The 14,013-nt window shown below is 36.0% G+C and overlaps 1 protein-coding gene and 1 non-coding gene across 2 annotated transcripts in view; both read right to left on the reverse strand.

Moving 5' to 3' along the window:
- Window positions 1-14,013, reverse strand: part of LOC140746433 (bicaudal D-related protein homolog) — a 110,507-nt gene that overhangs the window by 16,557 nt on the left and 79,937 nt on the right. Inside the window, exons 3-5 of the mRNA XM_073078574.1 lie at window positions 12,823-12,978; window positions 11,761-11,934; window positions 6,133-6,376 (exon numbers count right to left, since the gene is read on the reverse strand). Coding sequence (XP_072934675.1) covers window positions 6,133-6,376; window positions 11,761-11,934; window positions 12,823-12,978 — 574 coding nt within the window. The remainder of the gene's footprint in view (window positions 1-6,132; window positions 6,377-11,760; window positions 11,935-12,822; window positions 12,979-14,013) is intronic.
- Window positions 10,983-11,064, reverse strand: TRNAL-AAG (transfer RNA leucine (anticodon AAG)). The gene has a single exon. It is a non-coding gene; the product is annotated as a tRNA-Leu (tRNA).

Consider the following 14,013-nt stretch of genomic DNA (forward strand, 5'->3'; position numbering starts at 1 on the left):
TAAATAAAGAAGGATTTATGAACTTTCGTCCCCTAAGAAGCTAAAGAGACTATATAAGCTTACGTATACGTAAATACCTCTATATTTTAACCGCCTCATTAACTGCAAAGGTGGTTAATTATACAACACCTGTGAATTCATGGTAATGTGTATTGCACTGATATATTGCACAATTTGTTAAATTAGTGTCATTAGCGCTTGCACCTATTGCATAAGTACGATTTGTTTGAAAGTAATTTGGTAATACCGATTGTGAATCTATTCTTATTAACGTGTCGAAAGAATCTTATAAAGGCTATTAAGTAATAATTAATCTATACCAATTTCTGTCTACTATAGTTCATTTGGTCTCCTCCTAGAGTAGGGATTTAGGCTTTCGGCCAGTATCTACCGCGCTGGCTAAGTGCGTAGATTCTATTTATATGAGATTTTTTAGAGAATACTCAGGTAGGTAGGAGAACTGTAGGTTTCGTCACGACGTTTTTGAAAATAATATATTATATGTATGCAAAATTTTTCAAACCTTGGTAAGTAAGTAGAAATTGCTAAAAAATATTAACAGTTTTATACCTATCAAATTACTTAAGTTTAGCAGAATCTTACGTGGTCCGAATCTGTATTCGCCGATACACGTATTTCAGTTTAAAAGCAGTAGTGTTATGAGGTGCCTTTTTGATTTGAACAATGTAAACTTACACGTGGCATTCCAACTTACTCCTCAGGTGTAACCTATCCGTATTATGTAAGTTTTCTACTCTGCTCTCTACTAGTACGTCTTCTTACTGCTAAAAATGTATTTCACAAAAAATACAAGTTAAGCTAAGTTGTTAAGTATAGAACCAATACTGGGTTATAATACGCCTCTTTTTACCTCTAACTTAAAGACACTTTTATCTACTATAAGACGCTTTCTACACTCACTAGGATTGTGCCTAGGTTGCCATGTACATAGACATAGATAAATACAAAAATACCCAGATCCAGAAACAGAAATTTAAATAAGTAAGTCTGGCCGGGGATCATTCCGGGACCCACTGCGCGTCTGACCGGTACGGTACGGTACGGTGATCGTGCCACACGGGTCGTTAAACCTCAAAATATTATATCGAACTTATATCGAAACTAATTTTACAATATAACCCAATCGTTTCATATAACCAGTGAACACAAATGATAAGTACCAACTTCGAAGCGCATCAATAAAGTATTTCATAATTGGACATCGTCAGCTACTGTTGTTGCAATGACTTTACTCAACATTCAGGTGCGAGCACATGCTATCACAATACCGATGCTGTACCGAGTACTTAAAATGCACATGCATTATTAAGTGTCATCTTAAGTATTGCGAATCGCGACTTTTTTCATAATACATATTTGGAGATTTTGGTTTTTTTTTGAGGATTTAGAACAAGAAAAGGGGAGTAGAACATATACATTTTTTAAATACTAATCTATTTTTTGTTCTTGTAAATATTTTCATGAAGCTAGAAAGATATATAGAGGGTTTATTCATTCCACTTTTCGTTATTTTTAAATTACTTATATAAAATTTTGCGAAATTTCATTTAATTATTTTCCATGTGTGCATGTTAATTTTTTCTTGAGTTTAAAAACTAAATCTACTTAAAAATTTGGGTACAAAAAAAGACTATCTATTTTCAATAGTAATATGTAAATTTTAGTTCTTGTCTATCGTTAAAATAACAAAGTATGAAATGCCACTTTACACAAAGCATCATCGGTATAAAGTCGTCACGCAGTCGGTAGCGGGTAGCACAGCACGACGGCACAAATACCAGTTCTGTACAATGCTCAGTAATGCCGTTATGATGACTATGTAGGTACAACGTTTGCAAACCCATTCGCTAATCTTCTTAAAGGTTATCCACTTCTGCAAAATTAGTCATCGTAATAAACTACGGAACTGCATATTTAGTTTAAGGATTTAATATATTAAAAGGGATTTATGTGTTCCTTCGGGAGCAGTACAGTTAGGATAAAAGTAACCCAATTATTTTATCGGATTGGTAGGTAAGGCGTGAAAGGATAACATGCAAATAAAGAATTATGACACAAACTGTCGCATTGATCATATTAATAAATTAGGGGATAAAAGTATTGAAAAGTCTGGCACAATTGGCAATGCCAAAAGATAATGTTAATATAATATGTGGTCACTTTCGCCACACGCATTCACAACACGATACGCGGTCAATAAATCGCCTCATAAAAGCTCTTTACACCAATTTAGAGTTATTGCAATCAATGAATCGCCTTACATCGCTTTAAGCCAATTTAGAGGAATTTCAAAGTAAGTTTATAAAAATGATACAATCCACGATGATATCATAAGTCGCGGCTGGCACGAGTTGTCACGAGCCCACGATGGCCACGATTCATTGGTAAACTAGCATCACGTATTTTGTGACCCAGTTGCTCTTTTTGAGAATAAGGTTCTTCGTGTACGTGAAATACGTGGATTAGTAACACTTTTTTTATATAATTTTATATAGTAACCGACGAACATGCAGTCCACATGATGGTAGTGGCTTCTGCTGCTCATGAATATCTGTAATCATCCCCAGATAAAAAAAAACATATATACGGTCGAATTGAGAAACCTCCTTTCCTGAAGTAGGTTAAAAATAAGATTTCTCCCTGAGGTGAGCTGCAGGTGCGCCACTACTCTTGTCTTCCTTACCACAGTCTTCAAACTAGAACACAGTACCGCTTAACATTACTATTATTAGGCAGAAATAGGAGTGGCGGAGATGCCATCGAAGTCGAACCACAAAGGGCTCTACCAACTAAGTAATTATCAAAACTAAATTGTGTGTTACATAGCACGCATAAAGTCGTTATATGCCGAAAATATGTGTTACAACGGCGCGTGAAATTCGTCTTCAAACTACACTCTGTTTTAAAAATCCCAAAAATTAATTGCGTACTCAAATCTGGAACAAACCAACGTCTGAACCGGTTCAGAGGATTGATGTGCGCCCTACTACGCCGGTCACGCGAGGCTGCGCTGCGACCAGGAAGTGGCGTGTGCGGCGGTTATCTCTGATTGAGTGCCACTCTTTGTTTCTTGATGTTTTGATCAGATACACTTAGTGCAACTGTTGTCGCCTGCTAAACTGACTTATAAGAACTGTAGCGTTGCTTGAGTTGGTTTGAAGGGTTAACCGTTAAAGTGTAGAGAATATAACAAAAAGTTTCTACGTATTCTTTTTTTAATTTTTAGTTGTAGTTCTTTTTTAAGTATTTTAGTTACAATTTGTTTTTACCCGACTGCGGAGGATACTGTTTTTTGGGCGCATAATATATGTATGTATGGAAGTTTCATTATTAGTGATTCCCTGTAGCTCGAACAGCTTGACGGATTTTAACATGAGGTTTTGTTGGATTTGTCTAAGTTTTCATAATAATTTATTTTATTGTATTTATGTGTAAGTCCGCTGGTTTATTATTAAAATCTGGAACAAACCAACCAACCGGTTGTTGGATTGATGTGCGCCCTACAACGGCGGTCACGCGAGGCTGCGCTGCGACCAGGAAGTGGCGTGCACGACGGTTATCTCTAATCGAGTGCCACTCTTTGTTTCTCGCTATGTTTTGATTAGATACCTATAGCTATTGATTGAGTGCCACTCTTTGTTTCTTCATGTTTTGATTAGACATCCTTCGTGGTGCAACTGTTGTCGCGTGCCACACTCGCACTGACAACAATGGCGTTGTTGGTGCTGGTTTGATGGTTGTAGAGAATGTGTTCCGCCTTATTATTCTTTCTAATTAATCTTTATTAATCTTAGTTTCTTAACATTTTTTAAGATGGAAAAACTTTTATAACGATCTATCTGATTTTAGCTAAAGATCTAAAAGTGACCACGTGTAATAAGCAGAAATGTAGGTTTTTAGTAGGCAAAGAGTTAGACAGATTGATTATTAACAACGGATGCAAGTAGCTTTACTCGCTAATGATATATAAAATCAGACACTTGCAAAGTGCTCCAACTTAGGGCTCAAACTATCTGTTGTCTTCGAATCACCAGACAGCACTAGTCACTTACCATCAGATAACCAGCTCGATCGCTATTTCAGTTACACAAAAGTTCACAGTTATCGTTATCGATCAGCACCGATACAATTGAGTTTAACACGATTGGGTTAACGCACTGTATACGTTCGTTTTTATACGCCGCTGACGTAGCCACAAACTGTACGTATTGACTGCACAGCTAAAGAGAGGATAGGAAAATGACAATGCGTATAAAATAACGACTTCAATTGATCTACAAACTTAAGCACCTTTAATAGCGGTCGGGAGCTGGATGGGTGACCATTAGTGACAAAAATTTGGGACCTTCCGCAATCGGGAAAACGCGCTACGTATCCTTTCTTTCGTCATCATTATCAGCCCATCATTGTCCCACTGCTGGGCACGGGTCTCCTCTCAGAATGATAAGGATTAGGCCGTTGTCCACCGCGCTGGCCAAGTGCGTGTTGGTAGACTTAATATACCTTTGAAAACTTATTATTTAAAGATTTCTCAGGTATGCAGGTTTCCTCACGATGTTTTCCTTCACCGTTTATGTGATATTTAATTTCTAATACGCACATAATTTTGAAAACTCAGAGGTGCGTGCCTGGGATTTGAATCTCAGAGCCCTGGGTCAAGAGGCCGAGTTTCTTAACCACTAAGCTATCACTGCTGCATCAATCCTTTCTTTATCAACACGTATTCTAATACCTAACTAGTCCAAACTATGCGTGTACACGTTATGAGATATCTTATACGGAATTCATTGCTATTGTTATTTGTACTGCGTTCATAATCGAGTGACGCCGCGGTCGGAAACTAGTCGCTTTCGATTTTTTCATGCTCCACTGTATACATCTAGTTATGATCGGTGAAATTAAAATCTCATATTTGATAATTATAAAGCAGTGGTTGAAGAGTCCGAGGTTCAAATCCCAAGCACCTCTGATTTTTCAAAGTTATGTGGTTTTAGAAATTAATTATCACTTGCTTTAACGGTGAAAGAAAAAGTGCTCTACTTCGGTTTGCAGAGTGTAGAGAAACTGATATATCAACGAGTTTTTTAATTTAATAATTTGACACTTCAATTAAGTTTGCACGCTAAATATGTAGAACTACAACCTTTCATTAGGACGTATAGGCAAATTTATATAAGTTTAAGCCTCACTACTCTTCAAACCAAACAACGCCAAATCGCTCTTATAAGGCAACAATAAGAAATGACGGAATCGTGTAAAAGTCTCTGCTTTACCATGCTCTTCAAAGACACACCGCTATATCGTTTTTATAACAAACAAAAAATATAGAATAACCAGAGAGATATAAATATAATTTCACATTAATTTTCTACAAGTAAAATAGTATTCACACAGATTATATCTTCACTTTCTTCGAGAAGACGAGGAAAGTTGATGTGTCGACATGAGAAATGGCTGACACAATATCGTATTAATCATAATGTTAATGTTTACAATTAATTGTTTGTAAATATCGGTTGAAAGTAGCGATAGCCGCTTAGTGATGAATACGCAATATGGAATTCAATGTTTTTGTAATGTTGCCGGCTTTAGAATGAGTGTTCCGAGGAACTCTTTGGTTATATCTCCCATCCTCTACCTATTAATGGACCTGACGCTGGTCCACTAGTGTTACGTTTACACTTCATTTTTACCAAAATGTACTATAGTAGTTTAGTAATTTATTATTTTTAAAATATCTGTAAAATCTCGTTTACAAGCATAGTGTTTTTAAACGTCGATAAGCAATGAGAGAGGATTACCTATTATAGTGGAAATTTACTTTGTAAAGATAAAGGTCAAATGTTATATTGCTATAAAAATAAATTGTTTGACTCTAGCCTAAGTAACAATTGCTTAAAACGTAACTACACATTAAAGATTATTTTGAAATTCATCCCGTTCGAGGGATTAAAATTTTGCCTATATGTATATTTTATGTCGAAATAATATAAGCGGCGCGACAGTTTTAAAGAAAGAATACCTTACGAGCAGTAAAAATATTTCTCGAACATTCATCCTGTAAAAGCATAGCAATAGCATACCAATAAAAGAGACTTATACGAAACCCACCTGAATCATCATCATGCCCAGTATTGAGCTGGAGCGCCAGCGCCCTCAGCTGCCTGAACACCTGGACAGCCTCACTCCTGAGCCAGCTGTCATCATCCTCGGGCTCCGCCTCCATCTCCGCGTGCAAAGACCGCGCCGCCCCCGTCGTGTCCGTGGTCTCCGGAGCCCCGATACGCTCGGCCAGGGTGTCATGGGAGCGTTGAAGACGCTCCAGCTCCTTCAGTGTGTTTTGGTAAAGGTGCTCCTGAGGACAAAGTCGTGAATGAAGCATCGGCAGCACGATGTATTTGTGCTTATTAACAACAGTGTTCAGCGCTGCTATGTTCTAATCTGAAGGGTGTGGTAAGGGAGACCAATTTAGACCTTTAAGGTAGCAACACATCTTGTTTTTTTATAATATAGGAGTAGCAGACGAGCGTGCAGTCCACCAGATGGTACGTGGCTACTGCCGCCCATGAACTGTAATCAACCCCAGATAAGATTAGTTTCCTATTCGAGGTCTGCCATAGATGCACCGCTGTCCCTGAGGACTAAGCTAGAACACCTCGGAAAAGTATGTCTTCCCTACCCTTCAAACCAGAACACAGCAGCGCTAACACTGCTGTTATTATGCAGACACCTTTAAATTAGGAGGTGGTGGAACCCTTCGTGGTTCGACTTCGGCAGAAGTACCGCCATACCTATTTCTACCCAATAACAGCGGTATTAGGCGCTGTTGTATTCTACATTGATCTATCTTAGGCGTTCTAACTTTGATCTCAGGCAGCAACAACGGTGGTCAACCCCAGTTAGGACTCTATCTAATGTTGATTACAGATGTCTTTGAACGGCCAAGACATTTAGTCCTGATTGTAAGTGGCTACTGTAGATCGTTTGCTACTTCTATGTATATTAGTATAGTCCACGCCAAACTGCTAGTCCGCTCTGAAGTTGTTGCGAGTAGTCATGCAATTTACTATAGCGACGCGATTCATTTCTATATTCAGAGCGGACTAGCAGTTTTACGCGGACTATAGCAAAACAATTATGACCGATCTCAGGTAAGACTATAATATTATTTTTGTACGATTGTAAATATCTTTGGGCGGAATCGATCACTTATCAGACAGCAACTCCAATTACTTAAAAACGTATTTCCTAACATCGCAGTAATGCTTGTCATTATATAAATAAAAAGCACTCAAGTTTAGATCAACTAATGGCGAAACGTTGAAGGATTGTAATGTAATTTGATTAAAACGTGATTACTCGATTAACAATAGAGTAGATGTTAATTGGAAGCCATTGTTCTTCAAATTCTTCACTTCCACCGTCAGTGAAAGGTTCTGGGAATTGTGCAAAGGAATTGAGGAAAAATTGCCTCTAATTCGCTTTAAGCAGGATGTAATCTCGTAACGGATATGTTAACATCGTATTACAAGAACAGACGATATTTGGCAAAGGGAGTTCTGTCAGTCTGTTGAGGAACTCTAAAGGTAAAAGAAATGTACATGGTTCATTTTTTTATAATATGGGAGTAGCAGGCGAGCATGCAGTCCACCTGATGGTAAGGCTACTGCCGCCCATGGACATCTGTAATCAAACCCAGGTAGGATTATTGATTATGATTGTTATTGACATTTTATCATATTACAGTTTTAATAGTATTGGAAATTAGTATCTACAATTTAATAATTTGAATTTATAAAATGCGACTTAAAATTATATTTGTACGCTATTTATGGCAGAATGAGCAAAAAAGTCTTGACTATTTGGTGTTATAGTATACACCTTATTCTACAAATAAAGATTTTTGATTTTTTTTGTATTTGTATTTTTTTCATATCCACGGCAGACGGTTACAACTTACTATCAGGTGGACTGCATGCTTGTTATAGTCCAAGATCCCAGGGCCACCAGACGTCACGTATTTTCTGACGAAGGAAATGTGGACGATTGAGTAGTGTTAGTATGTACTAAGAACGCATGCCTACCCGCTAGCTTGCTCAGACGGCCAATTTTCAGGTATCAGGTAATCAAGGTACATAAAAACTTTACTTACCTCACGTAAATTCTCCAAGCTGATTTTTACGTATATTTTAGGCAATATCCTCAAAAATAAGTCGCCAATACTCCCAGACACTTTCCGTCGGCCGTATTGCTTTGCAGACGCTTTAAAGCTCCCAAAATAATTACTTAACTTCACGTAAATTCTGATGCTCCATTTTTATATATGTCTACCAGACAACTATTTTAAAATCTTTTACAAGAAGACAGACCGATCCAAGGGGCCAATCATCCCCTAAGCTCAATTTTAATGCCTCTGTGGGTAGGAGCGCGAGGGCATTATCCACGCGCATGAGACTGAGTGAGACATGTATTAGGATATATTGACCTCTCTCTCTCTCTCACTCCGTTACAATTTACTCATATAACTTAATTATTAATATTAAAAAAAATCAGCTAAAAAATAAAAAATCAGGTAAACAATTAAAAATTAACTTGTAAAAAAATGCTCATTTGACTACAATAATTCTAGAATTTTATCCTACAAGCTGTTTTGATAAATTCGAAAAAACTTTAATTTTTTTTTTTAAGCAATATCAAATACTCGATAGTGTTAACGAATTCATTGAATAACAGCATTTTTTTTTAATTATTTATTTATTGGGAATTAATCATAAGTAAAATACAAAGTAGAAAAATATTAATCTCTCAAAATTTCTGAGTAGTGCCTCTAATCTTCATTATCATCGTAATTGAAATTAGACAATTCATCATCCAGCCAATCTTGATATTGAATATCTAAATCGTCATTGTCGCTATCAACATTGTCCTCATTTCCTTCCACTGTAAAAAAAAAATCAAACAATGAAGATCTGAAAAAACTAAACTGACACAAAAAATATGAGAAACGAAAATAAATTACCTGATTGTTCTTCTAGCGACTCACTGACAAAACCCGGTAATTCATCTCCGTCGAACCAATGAAAATCATATGTTCCATCTTTTAATGTCCAGCCATTATTTTCGGGTTTGAAAATATTTATCATCTTCATAGTTGCATTGTTCCAAAGACTAGCAATATAGTTAGCTCGTCGGAACTGTTGCCAAAGCTCACTTTTGCAAGGTGGTAAGCTGCTAGCATCGAAGTTTTTCAAATTTTTCCGATTGAATTCTTCATTAATGTCAGAAACCATATAATTGTTAATAAACAGTTAATAACATATATAGTTATAGTTGTTAATTAACAGTTGTTATATTCAACATAATACAAAAATTTATCTGTGATGTATACAACGTTCCTGGAATAATTGATGTAGATGCTGCCAGACTCCAACTGTTTATTAACAATTTTTATGGTTTCTGACATTAATGAAGAATTCAATCGGAAAAATTTGAAAAACTTCGATGCTAGCAGCTTACCACCTTGCAAAAGTGAGCTTTGGCAACAGTTCCGACGAGCTAACTATATTGCTAGTCTTTGGAACAATGCAACTATGAAGATGATAAATATTTTCAAACCCGAAAATAATGGCTGGACATTAAAAGATGGAACATATGATTTTCATTGGTTCGACGGAGATGAATTACCGGGTTTTGTCAGTGAGTCGCTAGAAGAACAATCAGGTAATTTATTTTCGTTTCTCATATTTTTTGTGTCAGTTTAGTTTTTTCAGATCTTCATTGTTTGAATTTTTTTTTTACAGTGGAAGGAAATGAGGACAATGTTGATAGCGACAATGACGATTTAGATATTCAATATCAAGATTGGCTGGATGATGAATTGTCTAATTTCAATGACGATGATAATGAAGATTAGAGGCACTACTCAGAAATTTTGAGAGATTAATATTTTTCTACTTTGTATTTTACTTATGATTAATTCCCAAAAAATAAATAATTAAAAAAAAATTGCTGTTATTCAATGAATTCGTTAACACTATCGAGTATTTGATATTGCTTAAAAAAAAAAAAAAAAAGTTTTTTCGAATTTATCAAAACAGCTTGTAGGATAAAATTCTAGAATTATTGTAGTCAAATGAGCATTTTTTTACAAGTTAGTTTTTAATTGTTTACCTGATTTTTTATTTTTTAGCTGATTTTTTTTAATATTAATAATTAAGTTATATGAGTAAATTGTAACGGAGTGAGAGAGAGAGAGAGGTCAATATATCCTAATACATGTCTCACTCAGTCTCATGCGCGTGGATAATGCCCTCGCGCTCCTACCCACAGAGGCATTAAAATTGAGCTTAGGGGATGATTGGCCCCTTGGATCGGTCTGTCTTCTTGTAAAAGATTTTAAAATAGTTGTCTGGTAGACATATATAAAAATGGAGCATCAGAATTTACGTGAAGTTAAGTAATTATTTTGGGAGCTTTAAAGCGTCTGCAAAGCAATACGGCCGACGGAAAGTGTCTGGGAGTATTGGCGACTTATTTTTAAGGATATTGCCTAAAATATACGTAAAAATCAGCTTGGAGAATTTACGTGAGGTAAGTAAAGTTTTTATGTATCTTGATTACCTGATACCTGAAAATTGGCCGTCTGAGCAAGCTAGCAGGTAGGCATGCGTTCTTAGTACATACTAACACTACTCAATCGTCCACATTTCCTTCGTCAGAAAATACGTGACGTCTGGTGGCCCTGGGATCTTGCTCTATTACTTTAACGTCATAAAAAGGCTACGACTTATAGTACTACTACTAGCGCCATCTGTTAACGTATTTCGGGAATTGCACATTTTTGTGAAATTTGAATTAAGAACAAAAATAGTATTTTTAAAGTATACATAAATAAAGTAAATTATATATTTAAACAATAATTTTAAAAGGAAACTAAAAAGAATAAATGTTGATGCAATATATGGCAGCGGTGGGATTCGAACCCACGCCTCCGAAGAGACTGGTGCCTTAAACCAGCGCCTTAGACCGCTCGGCCACGCTACCGTTGCCTGTTCGAACTAAATTTTGCTATCAGATATCGCGGTGTAAGAGTCAGATGAACGTATCTACATTTTGTTAATTTTACAGGAGAGCAAAAATAGTGTGTCACTATTTTACGTCATTTCAAACTTTACCAGATCATTAATAGAAATAATATACAGTAGTTAAAATAAAAATATATATTAATATATTGTCCTACTATTAGAGTTTTGAAAAATATAAAAAAAAGGTTTATAAAAGCTTACAAAGACACAATATAGGTATATATTTTTAATTATTCGGTATGTATTTTATTTATTAGATATTGAATATAGCGTTACGTCGTTTTGCCATTTCATAAAGGACTACATTGTGAATCATTTTGTGAAAAAAAAAATGTTTTTTTGTTTTTTTGTACATACGTTCATCTTACACCGCGATATGTCATAGGAGTATGCTTGTTAATAAAAATAGTAAATAATATTCAGTCCACCTTATGGTAGGTAATACTCAATCTGTCTTACTAACAAAATATAGAAATTTGACAATGTCTAGTAGCGGCCGTTATTAAAAATCAATCTGTCAAATGTTTTGCTTACCAAAGAAAGTCAACTTCTAAATACTGAAAATCGCCAAACGATCTTTGATAGACCAAAAATAGATAGATTGATTATTAATAACCGGCAGAACTCTTCAATCCTTCAAGTATATTAAGAGTACCTGTTCCTTCAACTGCCTCTCCAGCACGGAGATCATGTCGTTGGCTTCGTCCAGCTGTTGCCGAAGGTTGTCCTTGTCCTTCAGCGAGCTGGTCAGCCGCCGCTCGAGGTCAGTGCGCTTGTCGCTGACCAAAGCCAGCTCCGCTTTGAGGGACTCCAGGCTTTGGACATGGTCCTGTTAAAAATGTAGCGATGAAGATATATTTTGTGAAACTGTCATGGTAAATGTATGACTGCCTATTATTATTGTTTGTCTGTCTGTCAAAACTTAGAAGTACCTACTACATATCATCCAAACCAATTATGTACAATTTTTATTCTCTGCATTTTTTTTAAATAATCTACGTAACCTGACTTGAAACTTATGTTAAAAGATTATAAATATGGTGATCACACTGAATCAAGAATTGGTAATACGCATACAGTTTGTAAGCTATCGAAATTAAAATCTTTTTGTTACGGCTAAACTGATTTTGATGGGAATTTGAGATACTAACAGAGATTACGTGGAGTGTCATAAGATATTCTTCATATTAAAACGAGGACTATACTCAACTTCTGAGACTATTTATCCTGAAAAAATCCAAAATGCTTCCACAAATTTTAAACAGTGTTAATTAAAACGTACCTACACAGGCTTATGTTCCAACAATATAAAAACCATACACACAAAGAAATAATAACAATAGGAAGCGAAAATAAAAAAATATAATGTATAATATCTCGTAATATGTAACTAGTAAAACACACTAAAATGTTCCTTGAGATACAATTCAATATTTAAAAACTAGTAAATTGAAAGTAAAAGTTAATCAATCCTTATTTGAAAAAACCTATAATACCTTGTAATATGTAATTACTAACACACTAAAATGTACGTTGACATACACAAATTGTTGGCATTTAAGGTCTAGATAATATATATTAAGTTAGCTTAAGATGTTGTAATGTAATACATGACTGTCTGTGTCCAAAATACAATAAAAAAAAATAAAAAAATAAGGTTAAGTTAAAAAAAAATATAAGATTCAATTCGCGAAAAGAAATAAAAAACAATAAGTACCTGTAGATCTGTCTTGCGTATCGTGCACTGGTCTTTGAGTCCCTCTAGTTGCTCCAACAGCTGGGCTTCAGTGGCCGACGACTCCTTGAGCTGTGCTGTCAGCCTGGAGTTTTGTGCTGTCAGCTCTGCTATTAGGCTCGCCTTCTCTTCGTCACGCTGTTGGGGAAAAATGCAATTAGTATCTATAAATAAGAACTATTTAAGTTGATTATACTTTATTAAATGCATTTTTAGGAGATTTAAAAGTTTCTTTACGTTTTTTATAAGTAGAACACGATAATATTTAGTCCATAAGCATATAGGCTTTTATTCATATCGAAAATGCGTTGATCCAAACTCATCTCAATAGATGGATTCTCCGTCTATGGTCCGTCTAAGGTCCGTCCGTGGGTCACGGAAAAGCCTAATAAACAATATGAATAAATTTCAACTATTTCATATGGTCCAGAAGTTGTCAGACGGACGCACGAACAATCCAATAAGGGAAGCGTTTTTTTTTTTTCGTGAGGTACCCTAAAAAGCATCACACTCTTTAATCCAGAACACAACAGCACTTAACACTGCTATAAGGCTGTAGGAAGTATCATGACAGTAGACCTACGAAGAGTTGAAAACAAACACAAGTGTCCTTCACCGCTGCGATCAATAATTCCTATCATGAATATTAAATCGACCGACCTCGTTATGTACAGCCTAAAAGCGGCATACGCAAATGGATATGAATGGATACATCCATAACTTAGGAGATTGCTATAAAATATCGTATGTTTACCGTAAGTCCCATAGGAGCACACGTTATGGAATTTACCCACCCTTCCCCTCCCCCTTCCAACCCCTTCCCCTTACCACACCCTTCAAACCGGAACACAGCAGCGCCTAACACTGCTGTTATTAGGTAGAAATAGGTGTGGCGGTGGTGCCGCCGGAGTCGAACCACAAAGGGTTCTACTACCTTCACAAACTTTTACTTTTACCAACATCCAAGTTACTAGAAAAGACGAAGTAATCTAAAATCTCGTATTGCGAAAAATTATTGTTTGGGATGTATAGCCGAGACACTTAAAGGAACCAGTTCGTAATTTAGTCTTCTGGGGTAGCATACCAATCGTGGATGATCTGAGGAAGGGCTCTAAACGTATTTGGGGCTGATTACAGATTTCCAAAGACAGCAATGACCACTGGCCGTCAGAT

This window comes from Epargyreus clarus, unplaced genomic scaffold (genome assembly GCF_041222505.1).
Source record: "Epargyreus clarus isolate Ecla_fem2 unplaced genomic scaffold, WU_Ecla_fem_2.2 ptg000012l, whole genome shotgun sequence".
Classification (NCBI taxonomy): Eukaryota; Metazoa; Arthropoda; class Insecta; order Lepidoptera; family Hesperiidae; genus Epargyreus; species Epargyreus clarus.